The sequence below is a fragment of the Pipra filicauda genome, unplaced genomic scaffold (assembly GCF_003945595.2).
Source record: "Pipra filicauda isolate LSUMZ 115617 unplaced genomic scaffold, ASM394559v2 scaffold98_size3848907_pilon, whole genome shotgun sequence".
Lineage (NCBI taxonomy): Eukaryota > Metazoa > Chordata > Aves > Passeriformes > Pipridae > Pipra > Pipra filicauda.
The window spans coordinates 2886026-2901882 of NW_024105186.1; the positions used below are offsets into that span (position 1 = coordinate 2886026).

The window sequence follows — 15857 nt, forward strand, 5'->3', positions numbered from 1 at the left end:
ATCACACACCAGTTTTTACTGAAGAATAAAGAACCACTGGTACTATACCGTTTCTGTCCTGCTGACAGACTAATAACCTGCTGTACCAATCTTCACTTGAAACTACTACTACCCCCCCCTTTTTATCTGCAGCCTCACAACCTGTTCTTATCTGTAATTACTCTTTCAGAGAGCCCAATCTGCCATTTGCAGCAATAATGGATCTTGTTACTAAATCACGAATTTATTACACAAACTGTCATGAAGTGTATTAGCAGAGAGTCATTTTCTTTGTGTTCTGCTCCTGTTAAGTCAACAGGACTGCAGTGAATGGGAGACTGTATCTGAAAATGGTAACTGACTCAGAAGCCAGTTTATTTAATTTCCAAAGCCTGGAGGGTATTTGGCCATCTGCTTCCTGTTTAAACTGAGCCTTTTGGAAAACCTGGCCTGACCTTGCCAAAAGGACAGCTTGGAGCTTGTATAAAAATTGAGACCCAGGAAGCATGATTTAATAAGAATTTCAGCACTCACAACCCTTAATCAACATGAAAAACAAAAACAACAGAGCATGGAAAAAGCAAGACCTGACTAAAGCAGTGAAACTTCAGCCAAGACATCTCTGACCTTTTTGGCTGTCTGGCCTGGGAGATGAACTGCACTCAGGGCTGCTCTGACTCAGGGAGTTCTCCGCACGTGGGCAGGCCCGAGCAGTGACCTGCACGTGTCAGCAACATTTGAAAGAACACTTTCCAATACTAACTGATGAGTTAGTGTCTGTGGCAGGCTGGGGAGGTGTGCTCTGTAAACTTGCAGACAAACTTTTGGAACTTTTCCCGACCATGGCCTGTTTGTTGGGTTGGGTTTTTGTTTGTTTTTCTTTTTTTTTCCCCCCGGGAGATTCAGCATATTTGGTGATCTCTAGTTAGGAGAGCTGCTGGCTATGGAATAGCACTTCAGTGTAGCCTCTGATTGTCTAAACTGTGGATATTTTGATGCCCAGACAGGAGGCATAAGTGGGTTAGAACTGGGGAGTGGAAGATTTTCTAAGATTCCCATTGTGTCCAGGATCTTGGCCTGCAGTGTTGTGATTGCTTGCTGCTTTTACATCAGTCATACAACATGCAATGTAGCTGTGAGAGCTCCCAAAATTCAGCACTCACACCTCATTTGTCAATCACACCCTTTACACTGCAAAGCAAAATTAAATTTTCTCTGCTGCCATAACCCTTTCTCTCCCATGTATATTCCTTCCCCAAGCACTTCAGCTGTTTTGTTTCCACAGCTGAATTCTGTCCCTGTCTTCATTGCAACAGCTATCCAGGCTGCATTGGCAGCTGGAAAGGCTGTCTAGTAGGGGCAACTATGAATGGTGTTCTGTGTTCTGGGACTTGGGGAATTGGCACACATAAGAGTGAGCAGTGGTCCCATTACCATGCCTTGTACTACCCTGATACAGCTTGTGTGCTGTCTATCCTACATTTTTTTCCCTTTCACATTCACTCTGACTTCTGACCTGTCACCCAGGTTCTTCCTTTCCCTTTGCCCTTGGGCCAAAAGTGAAGTGGAAAAGTTGAGCAAGGAGCTGGAATGGAAAATAAGGAATGTGCCAAGGAAGAGGAGGAAAGGGGTGCTGCCATTCTCATTCGGAGTGGCAAACCAGGCACAAGGTCAAGTTGACCATAATATTTTCCTTATAAGTCTTGCCTTTTTTCGAGCAGCTCAGCCTCTGCTCATGTTGTTTGACTCAGTCATGCTCCAAGTTGTTGAGTTTGATGCATCTCTGATCATCTATCAAGGTTTTTAACCACAATGCTCTTCCCCGAGCAGCGGTGGGTCCATATCTTTGACACAGTGAGTTTGGGTTGGATGCAAGGCAGGATGTCATCTGCAGAGGGAGAGAGCAGAGAGATGGAACTCCTGAAGGAACCTGAGGGAGCTAAACCAGGTCAGCAGCATGTGTTACATTTGTGGGTGCTATCTGGGAGGGGAGCTCAGATTTACCTAAGAGGTGGCAGACAAAATCCTGTTGGGTTTCCTGTGTGGGCAAAAGTATGGAGCTACTTGTACCCCAGAGCAGTCTGGGGTCTGACAGAGGAGCAGTGACCCACGGGAGACTGCCTGTGGGATGACCTGGCTTCCCTCAGGCAGATTCAGGAGTGAGCCTCATGTTAGTTCAGTTAACAGGGGATAGCCCTGAACCTCCCCTGCTGCCAGCTGAACCTCCAACTCTTGTGACTACTGCTTGCAATGGCCACTGCCACCAGCTGCTGTTTCCCTGGCTGGGCACCAGCACTTGGAGCTGTCAGGAGGCATTGGAAGTGGCTGGGTTGCCTGAAGAGTGCTGCAGGGTGGCATCTAATGGTGCCTCGAAGAGCTGCAAGTCAGAGAGGCAGGCCTGTGCATTGCATGAAGACAGCTGCCAGGTATGGCCACACTCTTGATATCTATTTTTTAGTGTGTCTTTGTTTCTGTTTCTGACTGCACTAAACTCAAGGTATTTCTTGCTTCTCCCATTGGGCTCTTTAGCTCAGTTCATGCCTCATGTTGCTCTGGCTTCTCTCTGAGCTTCTTTGCTCCTGGCAGTCCTTGGGCCCCCTTAACCCTGTTGGAATAGAGCAGACACACCTCAGGTAGCCATAAGGTAACCTCTCTGACCTCTCTGCTGTGTTCACGTGGCTCACTCTGTTCAGCACTTCTGTCTCCTTCTTCCTGCCCTCACTTTCTAGTTGAAATATCATTTTTTTTTCTTCTTTTGAGGACTATCTTTTTTCTTTTGGCCTTCTGTGGAACTGCTGGAGCTTGTCCTGTCCCTGTGTGCCTGACTTATGATGGATTGTAAATTTTCCTATTTAGCAATTAGACTCTTCTCACAAGTGATCCTCAGGAGCATAGGGGTTATGCACAGTCCCATCAAGACAAGGATTGTATACAGAGAGTCCTTGGGGCCAAATTCCATGTACTCAGTCCTTGTGGCTGTGGAACTGATTGAAGGCTGTCCCTGTTGGTTTTTACTTTGTGCTCTCTGTCCTTCCAAGACATTGAGTAGTATCCAGCTAAAGTATTTCAAGGACTGGAAGAAATCACGTGGGAACTCCCTAGAAAGCAAAGTTGATGGCCCTGAAAAGAAAGGGCTGCAGCTTGTCAATTTGCATTCTGCAGAAATTTGCATACTGCAGCAAATCTTGGTTTAGTGTCAGGGGAAAAAATGTCATTAACATTTATTTGTATGGAACTGCTCTCTCATACAGAGGAGTTTTCCAGACACCCTTGATATTTAAGGAGCTTCCCTTATATCCTTTAACATCAACTCTGGTTATCTTGCTATATGTAGGGATAGATGGATATAGATTGTTTACCTTTGTAACTCAGCTACTGCTTGAGGTTCAGATATGGGCAGGAACAACCCATTCCTAACATATTTCTGTTATTGCTTGTCACTCAACACTTCAGATATTCCTGCTCTCTTCTTGTCATAGTATTTAACAATTTCTGATTGCAAAATTCCCTCAAACTTCACCCTAATTTCCTGGTCTGGCAGGAACTGAATGCTTCCTTGTTTGTTTCCCTGTTGGAAATATAGCTGTACTGAAAAACCTCTGAGTGTTCTGGTTTGGAGAATGAGATGGAGCCCAGGAGCTGTTAAGGGTGTGTGGCCTCATCAGAGGCAGGAGCTTCTCACTCTTAGCTGAATGTTCAGCCTTAGGCTGTTCCTAAGTGTCCTAGATTTGTTCCCAGTGGTAAAGGGAAGAAGTCAGTGTTCAGTCTGCCTACATTTATTCCTTGGATGACTTTTTATAGAAGATCTGGTCATAAAAAAACTTAGCCACATACATAGAGTGCATCATCAGCCTGCCTCACCTAGCTTGGGGAAGAGAGGCCAGAGGAAGAAGAGCACATCTACAAATGCAGATGCAAGAGAATAAAAGGGATGCAAAGAACCCTGGTCTTGAGGAGCCTTAGAAGTACCATTTGAAACTTGTAGTTTAAGCAAATCTTGAGTATAACTGCAGGTAAACAATCAGGCTTTGAAGGAGGGGATCCTCCAGTGGCAAATACTGCTGCTTTAAACCAAAATATTGCACGTTACTACGTCTCCCTCATTTAAAGTATCTTCACATATTTGAAATATGAGAATGGGAAAGCTTGGTGCCCGGGAATCATGTGAATGCTTATAAGATACCAACCATGAAACACCTCAGCATTCACTGAACTCTGCATGAAGAGTCAGAGCAGACAAGCTCACTGTTTAATTTTCCTGGCTGTTACTGTTTGTGTCCAGGAGATGTCACTGAGAATCTGTAACAAACCAGCCTAACTGGGTACTGGCTGGTTGGAGTTCCTGGTCTCTAGAGTGCAGCAGTCTGGGGAAAATCTGACTGAATTTGCATGACAGCATATTCTCTGTCACTGCTGACTGCAGACAGTGCAGCTGGAATGCCCTGGGATCCAGCTGCTGTGCATCAGCACTTGGCATCATCCCAAGGCCAGTGTGGAGGTCAATATGGAGGCTGTGGCTCTGCTCAACATTTGAAACACAATTCAGTGCAGCGTGAATGATGGTATTCTTGCTTTGCATTTTGGCTGAAAGCCTTTTCAATCTCTGTAGGCCTGTTTTCTTCCTAGCAGGGTCAGTTTAGTGGATGATCTCACTCAACTGAGTCATTTTCAGATGTAATTAAAGCAATAATCAACCTTCAGAAAGGAAAATAGAGGCTAAAGGTAGTGTGCTGACAAAGCCACCATGATGTCAAGAAAGTGGGAGGATTGGGCAGAGACAGGTTCAGGACTAGGAATGGACTGTCCCCTCTACACACAAATAGCTAGGAGTTCCTGGAGCACCTCTTTGCAGTGATCACCAACACAGGAGCAGGAGAAACTGGCTTGTGGCACCAGCTGTGGTTAACAGCAGGGAAATGCAAGGAGCAGCCTGGAAACAGGGTTTATTTGTGGGGATTTAGAGGGTACTTTCGAGGAATGAGAACTTATTTTTTTCCCCCCAACTGATTCTCTATTTCCTCCCATGCTCCTAATGGGATAATTTATTGGATATTTTCCTTGAGGAAGGTAATTTACTGTCTCCCTCTCACAGCTCTCCCTTCACTAAATGGAAGCCTATGACATGGCTATTCCATGGGCAAGAATCTTCTGTGGGTGATAAATGATGAGAAAATCTCTGTGTGCTGCAGGACTACCCTCAGTATTGGGCTGTAGAGAATTCCTGAGCCTGATGCAAAAAATGGGTTTACATAGAGATTGCAGAGAAAGAAGAAAGACTCTGGAAAAGGAATGTCCTTAATGTCCTATCTAAGGAGAACTGAGCAATAAGATACTTGTAACAAATGCTTTGTTTCATCCTGTTCCTTTATGTGCTCGTGCCTCATTAGTGAGCTCTGAGTCCAAGCTGGTGAGAAAACCTCTCTTAACTTCTGTGTGGTTGGAGCAATGCCCAGATTTATTAGCAGAACCAAGTTAGGATTGTACTGTGTACTACAACAGCTCCTAGAGCTGAGCATCGTGTCAGGAGAACTGTAAAGGCTGCTTGGTTATGAGGGACTTGGCTCCATGTTTCCTATAGCTCTACTAGTGTTTGGATCAGGGAATCTCTCAGAAAGAGACTCCTCTTGACCTTGTTGCTTATGACCCTCCTGTCCTGTTTAGTAGAGGTTTGATGCATATAAACAAGACAAGAGCAAAATTCATTGATTAATTCCTCCATACACTTTGAGTGTCTTCTTGTTAAAGAAAGACCTAAGACCAGGTTGGTCCCAGGCCTTGTCAGGGGTTATATGTGTGTATTCAAAGCTTGTATGCCTGGTTATTTCATTTCCTTTAATGTCTGGAAGGAATCAGAGAGTGCTGTACTTATACGTAGACAAAAGTTTTAATATTATCACAATGAATTACTTGGAAATGGGTAACAAAGAACCAAAAAAAGCACTTAATCAGAATTGTGAAGAAGGTTCTCAAAAAAGCTGAGAATAAACAGAGGCTAGAATCTCAGCTGGAGTCAACTGAGGTAATGAAACTACAGTGAGTTATAATTTCAAATGGGAAGCTGATTCATGTTTACTGGATGTGGATGCTTTACAAGGAGGAATATACCATTGAGTACTGACCAGTCTGTCCAAAGGCATAAAATCACCCTCTAAACTTTGCAATTTCTCTTTTGCAGGAGGAAGAGGGAAGGATGGGGCACCCATTATAACCTTTCCAGAATTCGCAGGATTCAGTGAAATACCTGATGAAGATTTTCTGAATGTGGTCACGTATCTAACCAGCATTCCCAGGTGAGGATAAGCACAAGTGTCTGTTGATGTCCTAGAGAGTTTTACTTCCCCAGTGGCTCGCTGCTTTTAGTGATGCTACCAGGATGTACCAGCGACCCTGCATCTATCCAGTCATTAGGAAACTTCCCTATGTACAGGGGGCCTGAGGAACCGTTTTCATGATTTTCATTGGAAAGAAAGCTTCACACAGGGCAGGTTGAGCTGGGTGGGAGGGGTTGTAGATCTGAAGAGCAGCAACAAAGACGGCAGATCACAGGGGAGCTAAGAGGGGCTGTTTGTGAAAACCCTCAGGGGACCTGGGTGCAACAAGGGAAGGATTGCATCTAGAAGGGGACAAACTGGCACGGGTCCTGTGACTGCTTATTTTCTGAGTGCATCTTTCTGTGCAGCTTTCCCTTTTCTGAGAAAGCAAGTGAGGTGCTCCATTGACAGGATTCTGGCAAGCACCGTGTGCATTCTGATGCTTTGTTTCTTTGGAGATTGCTCCACAGCTAGGATGTTTTCCTTGCTCTTTGCCTGCAGTTGTGGAAGGATAGTGAAACAAACTGACTTCCCCTGCTCTGAGGATCTGTGCTGAGGCATGGCTGCTGAATTACTTCTTGTTTATCTAAGAGAGCTTAATATTTTTTCAGTCCCCTGATCCTGTCTCTGAACCATGGCTGCTTGTGCTAGTTAGAAGCAAGCAAGGATTTATTATTTCCTGTGGTTTTGTGTAAAAAGGTGCTTAGAGGATCATAGGGGAAAATGCACTCCTTCAAGTTTGAGTGAGAAGTTTTCCAGCTCCACCTACATCTATTCCCCATACTGACTTGCCAAAGCAAGCTGAGAGAAACCACACACTGTGAATTTAACAGCTTCATTGTTTCACTCTGCTCTGTGGGGCTTTTGTTCTGCAGGAGAAACTCTGTCTTAAGTATTTCTTCACTAGCTTCAGGATTGGGAGGGTGACCAGCCTCAGGGTTCATAAAACACCAATAGTAGCTGCAAAAAACATAAGACTAGTTTTTCAGTTCTTTGTACTTGGTATGCTGGGGGGTGATTCCCAGTAAAGTTGTCACATGTTGGGGAACTAGCATGTTGCATTGTCAACATGATAGACAGAAATGCTTTATGCTTCTTCAGCCTGTGTGAAACCCAAAAGTACAGACGGGTTCAAAAGAAATAAGCCAAATTCATGAAGGATTGCTCCATCAATGGCAGCTGAACACAATGGCTCAGATGCAAACTTGGGCTGAAGAAATCCATTTATTACTCAATGCTGGGACTTGGGAGAATATACCAAGAGAAATATTGTCCTTCTCATTTTCCTACTGCGTTTGTCTCAGTAGCCACTGTCTACTAACACTGGAGTCAGGGTGTTGGGCTGGATGGATCTTTGCTTTGATTCAGTTTCAGTTCTGTGTTTTCTCTTCCCCTGAGGAATCCCAGAGCAATGTGCAAAGAATGATGAATTGCATTTCAAAACTTTGTAGGTCTGGAGAGCTGCAATATGCCCATTTTACAGATGATGAGTTGAGCAGATGATGTGTAAGTAATATCTCACACTACAGACAGGCTCACCAAAACCGGTGTTGAGTAAGTGACTACTCAGTTTGCTTTAAATGACTCATTCAAGGTCAGTGATTGGGGTTTGAAGGTACATTTTCTGCATACCAGCACACTGGTTTAACTCTTAGGTTCAATCACAGATCACACTGCAGGGATATGAGTTTTCTGTAGAGTTTTCTAGTCTTTGTTGCAGTGCTTTTAGAAAGATTGACTACATTTCTTGAGTCACTATTTGAAACTTGTCACCCTCTATGTAGGTGGTGAGGGACAAAGATGTCAATTTAGAAGAGGAAGAACCTGAGCAGCAAGCTTTGGTTATGTGATTTATGACATAATTATATGAAGTACTATCTTAATATGTCATAAGTAGTGGACCTGTTTGGGTGCAGCAGAGCCTTGTTAATCTGCAGTTGGCAGGTCCATGCACACAGAGTGTCTCTGCCACACACCTCAGCAAGCAGTAAAGGGACTGCATTGTTACCTTCATCAGCACTAATGTGCTATATTCTGCTGTGTGTATTATAACAGCATTCCTGTGCATGTTGTGTCACTGCCAGTAGTTCACCTTTTACTTCAATTTTCAAGAAAGATGAGAAGGTATCAAATGAAGTGACTAAGAATAGAGAATAGTCTCTGACTCTTCTGGAGTTACAAAGGGTATGGCCATGAATCAGGTAAGATGAAGTATAGTTTGAAAAGCAGTTCACCCTGTTTATCCTAGAAAGTACTTCCTTCTTCGGAGCTTAGTGAACCAGAGAAATCAGCACACCATTTTCCAGGCAAATATAGAGAGAATATCAGTGTCTGATTCTGCATATCATGTAGAAGAAGGCTCATACTAGTTGTGGAGTTGAGCTCTGTGATTGCAGACAACATCATTCAGCATTTGTAACTAAGTCCCTCTGGAATGATTAATCTTACATGCTAATATGACAGAAGATATCCACTTGACATGGATCAGCTCCTTTGAGGAACAGGTGCCCTCCTCTCCTCCCAAAAGAGGTCAGGAAATTCAACATCTCCTGGCCTCCTCAAGTCAGTGTTCAAGGGCTAACCCAAATTCAGAGCTGAAGATTGTACAGCTCTGCTGATTGCACGTATTTCATTCAGGGAAAGGGAACCTCTCTGCCAGACATCTGTAGATCTGGGCAAATGTGCCAGAATTTATTTTGGAGGTAAGCCTGATGTCTGTCTGCTGTTCAGGATTGTCTTCAAATCCTTCTTTTCTGAGAACTGGAGAAACCCCAATGCATTTTCACAAGAGATATTACAGTAGTGATGCTGAGAAAACAATGATAGAATTTGAGTGTCTGTGTGTCGGGATTTGTTTTTAAACAGACTCCCTTCCTCTGGGTACACACACAAGTGGGGTTTCTCAGCTGTACATCACTTGTGCTGATGCTTCCATCTTGGCTAGGCCTCTTCCCATGGCTGTTTGCCTGCATCCATTCCTCAGTGCCAAATGACATTCAGACCTTGGTACGGCCTTTCAGCATGCTGACTGAAATAGGATCACTTGCTGACACTCTCTCTGTTTCCCTGGCTAAATTTAGGATCTAAATCAGACCTATCTATTTAAAAAAAAAAGAAAAAAAGAAAGAAAAATACCCACCAAAAAAACCCCCCAAAACCAAGCAAACAAAAAAACCCCTCAAACCAGAGGTGCCACCTGGGGGTCTGGAGGCTGAGGCTGATTTTCCCAGGCCTTTCCTGCCTACCAGACTTCCAAAGCAAGTTTTGGTTCCAATTAGCAGAATCAGTTTGATAAATCCAATGCAGATTTTTAGGTTGGGTAGGAAGACCCCAGGCTGAGAATTTTGGGTTTAGTTTCTTACCCTTCCAGTAACAATCTGCAACACACGCAATTTCTTTGTTGCCTTCCTCTGAACCTTTTTTCCCTGATGCATACATACCATGCTGGTGACTTTTTTCCTTGAAATATTTGTCAATGCATACAGTTGTGTATATATAAGAGGAGAAACAGATGAAGTCTCTTCCCTGTGCTTGAGGGGCACTGCTACAAACCACCTTTTCTGTCCTCTGCATAGAGAACTGCATGTTGCACTACTGAAGAGGAAAGGTCATGTACTATCATTGAATTTTATAATCCCCAGAGGATGCTGTAAAAATATTGAAGTGGGAAATTCAGTGTGTTTTCCTGTTACCAGTAGGAATTATTGGGAAGACTCACATGGCATCCCAGGTTTGCCAGAGAGTCTGGCTTTCAGGTTGCTGTTCTTGATCCAGCAGAGGTGCATCAGGAGCTCAGAGTTGCTACCGTTGGTGGTCTTAGTGGATTATTGACACAAGTTTGCACAAAATGAACCCATGAAAAATCCTGGGTTGCTCCTTGTATGGACAATGGAAAAGGAATCAAGGAAGTGTTTTAATAATTTTTTTTAATTTTGATCTGTGGGTAGGTGTTTGATCGCAGTATATCCTTTGATTATGACATTTACACTCTTCCCACTTGCCTCTGGTTTGTTCTGAGATGACTGAGCCATCCTCCTCCAATGAAGTTTCTGGACACTTTTCTCAGTGTGTACTTCTGAGGACTTCTCTCCAATGCTGAATGCTCTTGGAAAGCAGAGAGTAGAGCAGTCACACTGAAACCCTGAACCCTGTAGTGGGATTTTTGAGAGGGAAAGAGAGGATGTGGTATTTATGAGGTATTTATGAGAATGTGGTATTCATGGGATAGAGCACCAAATCAGTGCCTCCTAGATCCTCCTTGAAAAGCACTGAGAGGGACCAGGAACTGTTATCTTAGACAATATGTTAAAAGGATAGTTTTGAATGACTTGCAACCCTGGAATGAGTTTGTGGTTGGCAAGATAGAATTCTTCAGTTTCTGCTTTGTCTATCAGAATTCCTGGGGCTTTTGTACACAGCAAGGTGGTAACAGTCAGGGGATATTGACCCCCAGGAGCTCAGTGCCCCTGTCAGATGTCAGCATACCTGAAGAATGAAGACTGAAGTGGGGTGTCTAATAGCTTGAATTATTTTGCAGAGAAAACAGGATCTGAGGGTTTTGTCTTTAATACAGCACAGTGGAATCTGTGATCCTGAACGATTCATGTCACCTAGACTGGCAGTGGAGCAGCTCAGCAGCTCAGAGATTTAGCAGATAAAATATTCATGTTTTGTGTAAGCTGATAACCTTACACTGGAAAGAGAAAATTTGCTGGCTTTCCCTTTTGTGTGAATTTCAGCCAAATATTCATTCTTTCCACTGTACGTTGTTTTCATAATGAGCTCAGAGGGTGATCTGAAGGAGGCTGTGTTTTGCTGCAGTAGCTCTTCCTTGGAATAGGAGTATCTCTGTGTAACCCTGCATACCTATTTCATCTGTTTTGCAGTCTGGAGGCTGCCAGCATCGGATTCATCATCATCATAGACAGACGACGGGACAAATGGAGTGCAGTCAAGGCATCCCTGACACGGATAGCAGTAAGTGCTTGCTTTTGTTATTTGTCTTCTGGAAATTAAAATCGTCTGCTGAACCTTCAGCACATGATATAGTCTCCTGTACTCATTTTAAGCTCCCATTTTCTGGCCGTGGATGCAGACTCTCCCCTGCCCTGAAGCTCATGAGTGTTAAATAAGAGAGGGAGGAAGCTGCTGGAACAAATTACACAGCCTTGTTTACTGTTGAATTAGGACAAATTCCTTATTTTCTGGGTTGTCTGCAATCTAAATTCTAGTAATTTTAAGTTGGTTCCTAGAAGAGTATAAGAGGTCCCCTTCTGTGCCCTGAGGAGGAATTGATGTGGCCTGCTCATGAAAGAAACAGATCCCAAGGGACTTGTGTTTGCATGGTAGTAAATGATCTCTGTCAGAAACTCTTAATAGCTTATTATATTTCATTTGCAAAAGTCAGAGCTGGGCGCTGATTTTCATTGCTGAGAAAAGCAGCTGCATTTATACATCTATTACCAGGAACGTGCTGTGTGAGGAGCAAGCACTTATACACAGAGGTGCAGGATGAAGGGGTGACAAAGGCAACTTTAAGTTCTTTTGAGGTATTTAGGCAGAATTGTTTTTTATTCTCAGGTTTTTTTTAGTTGCTCTCTTTGAGTAATTGTTCTTTTTTTATGCTTGATGAGCTCAGAGGAGTGTGTGAAGAGATGTAAGCTGGGTGTTGCTGACAGGGCCATGTCTTATGAATGTGTTGAGTGTCTGCGTGTGTGTAAAAATATGTGAGGTTAACAGGATTCAAATCCCTTTGCAGAATGAGAAGGTAGGTCAGCCTGGGAAATCCTTCTGTGCCACCAGCTTCCTTCACCACGTCAGACATGGGCAGCCAGCTTTGCCCTCTAGTGGCAGCAGCCTAAAAAATGGGAAAACCTATGGTGTGGTGGTGCAAAGGAGCTTGGCAGGGTTCAAATTTGGGGGAGAAAGGCCCTTGTCAAGAACTTTGCAGCTTTGTGATAAATCCACATCAGAAAACAATGTGTGGCTGGGCAGTAAAATCCATGGGCCAGTCTTCCTGCTGGCTTTGGAGACAGTGCCAATGGGCACATGCAGAATGGAACAGCTGACACAGGGAGCAGCTGGACTGAGCAAGATTCAGCAAATCTTACCTACTTTGCCCTGTTTAGGAAACACTTGGCTGAAAATTCCCTAACAAGGCAGAGTTGTGCCTTCTAATAGTTCTGTATTTCTTGCAGGGAGCATTTCCAGGAAACTTGCAGCTGGTGTTTGTCCTGAGACCCTCCCGCTTTATCCAAAGGGCGATCGCTGACATTGGCATTAAACTCTATCGAGATGACTTTAAAATGAAGGTACCGGTAAGCATGCATTTTTTGTCCATGTGTTTTCTCCATATCTGCAGTTCTTGCGTGTCAGCAATTTCTCATAACCCAGTAACTGAAATTTGATTGCAAGTGGCAACTGGGGACTTTCATCTGGGTCCATATGATAATACCTGTATGGTAATGCCAAAATGTTAATTAGCAGTGGATGCTTCACAGTATTTAATAGACATGTTCCCAGTCAGTCTAGCTATAAAATGTGGCTCAGTTTTTAAGTATTGACATTTTAACTCAGTGGAGCTGATCCTCTGAGGTAGGCAGAGGTAGATCTCATTCCAGTGACAAACGTTAAGTATTGAGGACTACAGAGCAACAAAAGGCTGGGATTGAATTCTGCACTATTTTATGGATTATCCATGGGACTGCTGACTTTGTTAAGTGCTTCCACAGCATTTCCTATTCTGAATGGCTTTTATGATCTCCAGGCCCTCAAAATTCAAAGTTTGTTTTCTGTTTCTTTTTATATTCACTTGGCATATGCAATAGGTTGATGAGACTGTGATTTGAAGATTATCAATCCTGAAAGAGTTCAAGTTTTAGGTTATTCTATGAGAGCTCTTTTGGGAGTTGTTCCTAGCTGCCTGTTTGCATTTGGTTTCAAGTGTTTTATAAATAGACTTGAATTATGATTATTGATGATATTTCATCCTGGACCAGACTCATACTGGGTTCTATAATGACTTTACTGTAGGGATTCAGATGACTCTTTTGGATTTTACTTGTGGTTTCATATTGTTTTGCAAAAGACTCATAGCTCTCCACCAACGAATTCTAGCTCTGTCAATACCCAAGTTTGAAGTTCAGGTGTTTAAGACACCTTCTGCTTCTTCTGAATGAGAGACAGCAGCCTATTTATTACAGTGCATACAGGAAAGGAACCATGAATAGGTATTTGGTTAATGTGGACTAAATTGTAACATTTACTGTAGTTTGGCAAGTGTGGCTTTTTGGTAAAATGCAAAAGTGATGAAAAAATATATCTTTGAATCTAAACCAAAATATCTTCTAGTACTTCAAAAAATGGATGCTCCTATATTTAATAAGCCATGATCTGTTACTATAGCAACTACTGTAGCAGCAACGGCAGCCCAGAAAGGGCAACCTCATCAAGGATTAGCATTTTCCAACAATTCAGCATCTTCCACACTTTTAGCAATTTATTTGATGACAGTGTTGCATTTCAAATCCAATTTGGAAGAGATGGAAGTTGGAAGGAAGGTTAATTCTAGGCAGAGGTCAAGCACTGCATTAAGTATGAAATAGTAATTTATCTTTCTTACAAGCAGGAAAATCAAGATATGAGTTTAGTTTGCAGTTATCTTGGATATTCTGATTTTGAGACATCCTGGGTATGTCCACAGAGCTCTTAGAAGAGCAGCCTTACAAAAACTAAGAGTCTGCCACGCTCTCTGGAGGGACCTTTCACCTGTGTTTGCAGTCCCATCCTAAAAATACCATCTGGACATGCCCCTGTGTACCTGAGTTTCAGAGTGGGGAACTTTTAGGAATCAGTGCCTATCTTGAATATCACCATCATCTTTTAAATTGTTTACAGGTTGTTTGTGTTGTGAGTTTGGCACTATGGCAACATTAATGTCATAACTAGGCCATGGATGGGTGGTATTTCCTATCACAACTGTAAGCGAGTCAGGACCGAGACATGAACATTCAAAAGGAGCTCCAAGAATATTGTGTGCATTTGTCAAAGAAACATTTGTTTAATAGTTTATCTGAGCTATCAGACTGCAAATATGTTCAGTAAAGTAGATTTGCTGGGTTAAATCAACACTGGATTGAGTAGGAACCAGAAGATCAAACAGGAGCTGGAAATAAAGGCTGAAATAACAAACCAGACAAAATAAGGAAATGCGGATTTATATCACATTGGCATACAAATGTGGTTCATAAAACCTCATAAAGTAAATCTTTATTGGGATAGTGATTTGATTAAATATCCTTATCCAGGAGCAAGATAAAGAAATACAGGAGACACACCAGGGTTCATGTGATATTAAATTCTAGGAATTCAAAAGGAACACACAGAGATTTACCTAAGGAACCTGCCATCACAGGAAATGAATTAAAGCATTCTCACAGCATACACAAAAGGCTGAACAATCTGTCCATAGCAGGGACTTCTTTGACCTTTGTAGGCTGTGACTTCTTTCAGATGTCCTAACCCATCATGAAGCAGCCTCACCACAATTCTGTGTTCTGTGCTGACCTGCTCATGCAGACCCTCCTCTCCTAAGCTGCTGCTCCCTTGCAATCTCAGCTTACTGACCGTAACTGTCTTTAGGCTGGCAAGCAGTGTGGGAGATGCTGATGCTCTCTAAGATTGGTTTCTTAGATGGATGCTGGATTGCTCCTAAGCTTTCTCCTGCAGAAATGCCTGCAGGGTGAAGACCTTGTGCACTGTTGGGCAATATTAGCCAGCAATATTAATAAGTTTGCTTTGTGGCTCATTCTGACAATATTAGATTAAAGCAAACATAAAATTCTTCTTAAAAGGGAAGTGCATGACAGTGTTCCTCTGTAGTTTTACTGAAGTGTGAAGTTTAAAAAGATTTCCAACTTGTCAGCAACATCTCTGGTGGAGAAGAACTACAAAGCAGTTGAGACTTACTTTCTCAAATGTAATTTGCAATTCAGAAGTAGTACATAGATGTCAAGTTCCAGTCTGAGGGCCCTTCAAGATGATGCAGCTTTTTGAGTTTTCTGACTTTGATCATAACAAGCAGTGTTTCGTAGCACATTCAGGTAACAGCTTTTCATCTAGCTTTGGCTGAGGTACTCTCTGCTTTCTTCACCAACAAGGTCTCCTGGCTTCTGTGTTTAGAGATAGAGTTCAAGGAGAAGATGAACTGCTGGAAGTGAAAAAGAATTGAGTGAGGGCCTACTTGAGAACATTCAGCCTGTACAGGTCCATGGGGCCAGATGCATGTTCCACTGCGTTCTTGTATCCAAGTTAGGTTAAAGTCTGGATAGATGGACAACTAGATGTGGATTTAAAAACTAGTCTCATGATGGGCTCAGAGGGTAGTGATGAGGCTCATGCTCTACCCGGAAGTGGGCGACAAGTGGAGTGTTGTAGTGATTCCTGCTGGCACCTGCCCTGGGTAATATCTTCATCAATGACATGGAAGAGGCAACAGGCTGCACTGTCATCAAGTGTGCAGGTGACACTAAACTGAGAGGAGCAGTTGATACATTCCAAGACAGAGTC

The 15857-nt window shown here is 43.0% G+C and overlaps 1 protein-coding gene across 12 annotated transcripts in view; it reads left to right on the top strand.

The window, feature by feature from the left end:
• The window catches only part of MCF2L2 (MCF.2 cell line derived transforming sequence-like 2), a 158079-nt gene that overhangs the window by 38517 nt on the left and 103705 nt on the right, over nt 1-15857 (top strand). For 11 of the 12 annotated variants that reach the window (XM_027712890.2, XM_027712876.2, XM_027712877.2 and 8 more), the window contains exons 3-5: nt 6155-6269; nt 11177-11267; nt 12488-12607. In XM_027712890.2, the coding sequence (XP_027568691.1) occupies nt 6155-6269; nt 11177-11267; nt 12488-12607 (326 nt within the window). The remainder of the gene's footprint in view (nt 1-6154; nt 6270-11176; nt 11268-12487; nt 12608-15857) is intronic. The other variant, XM_027712875.2, reaches the window with a different exon arrangement.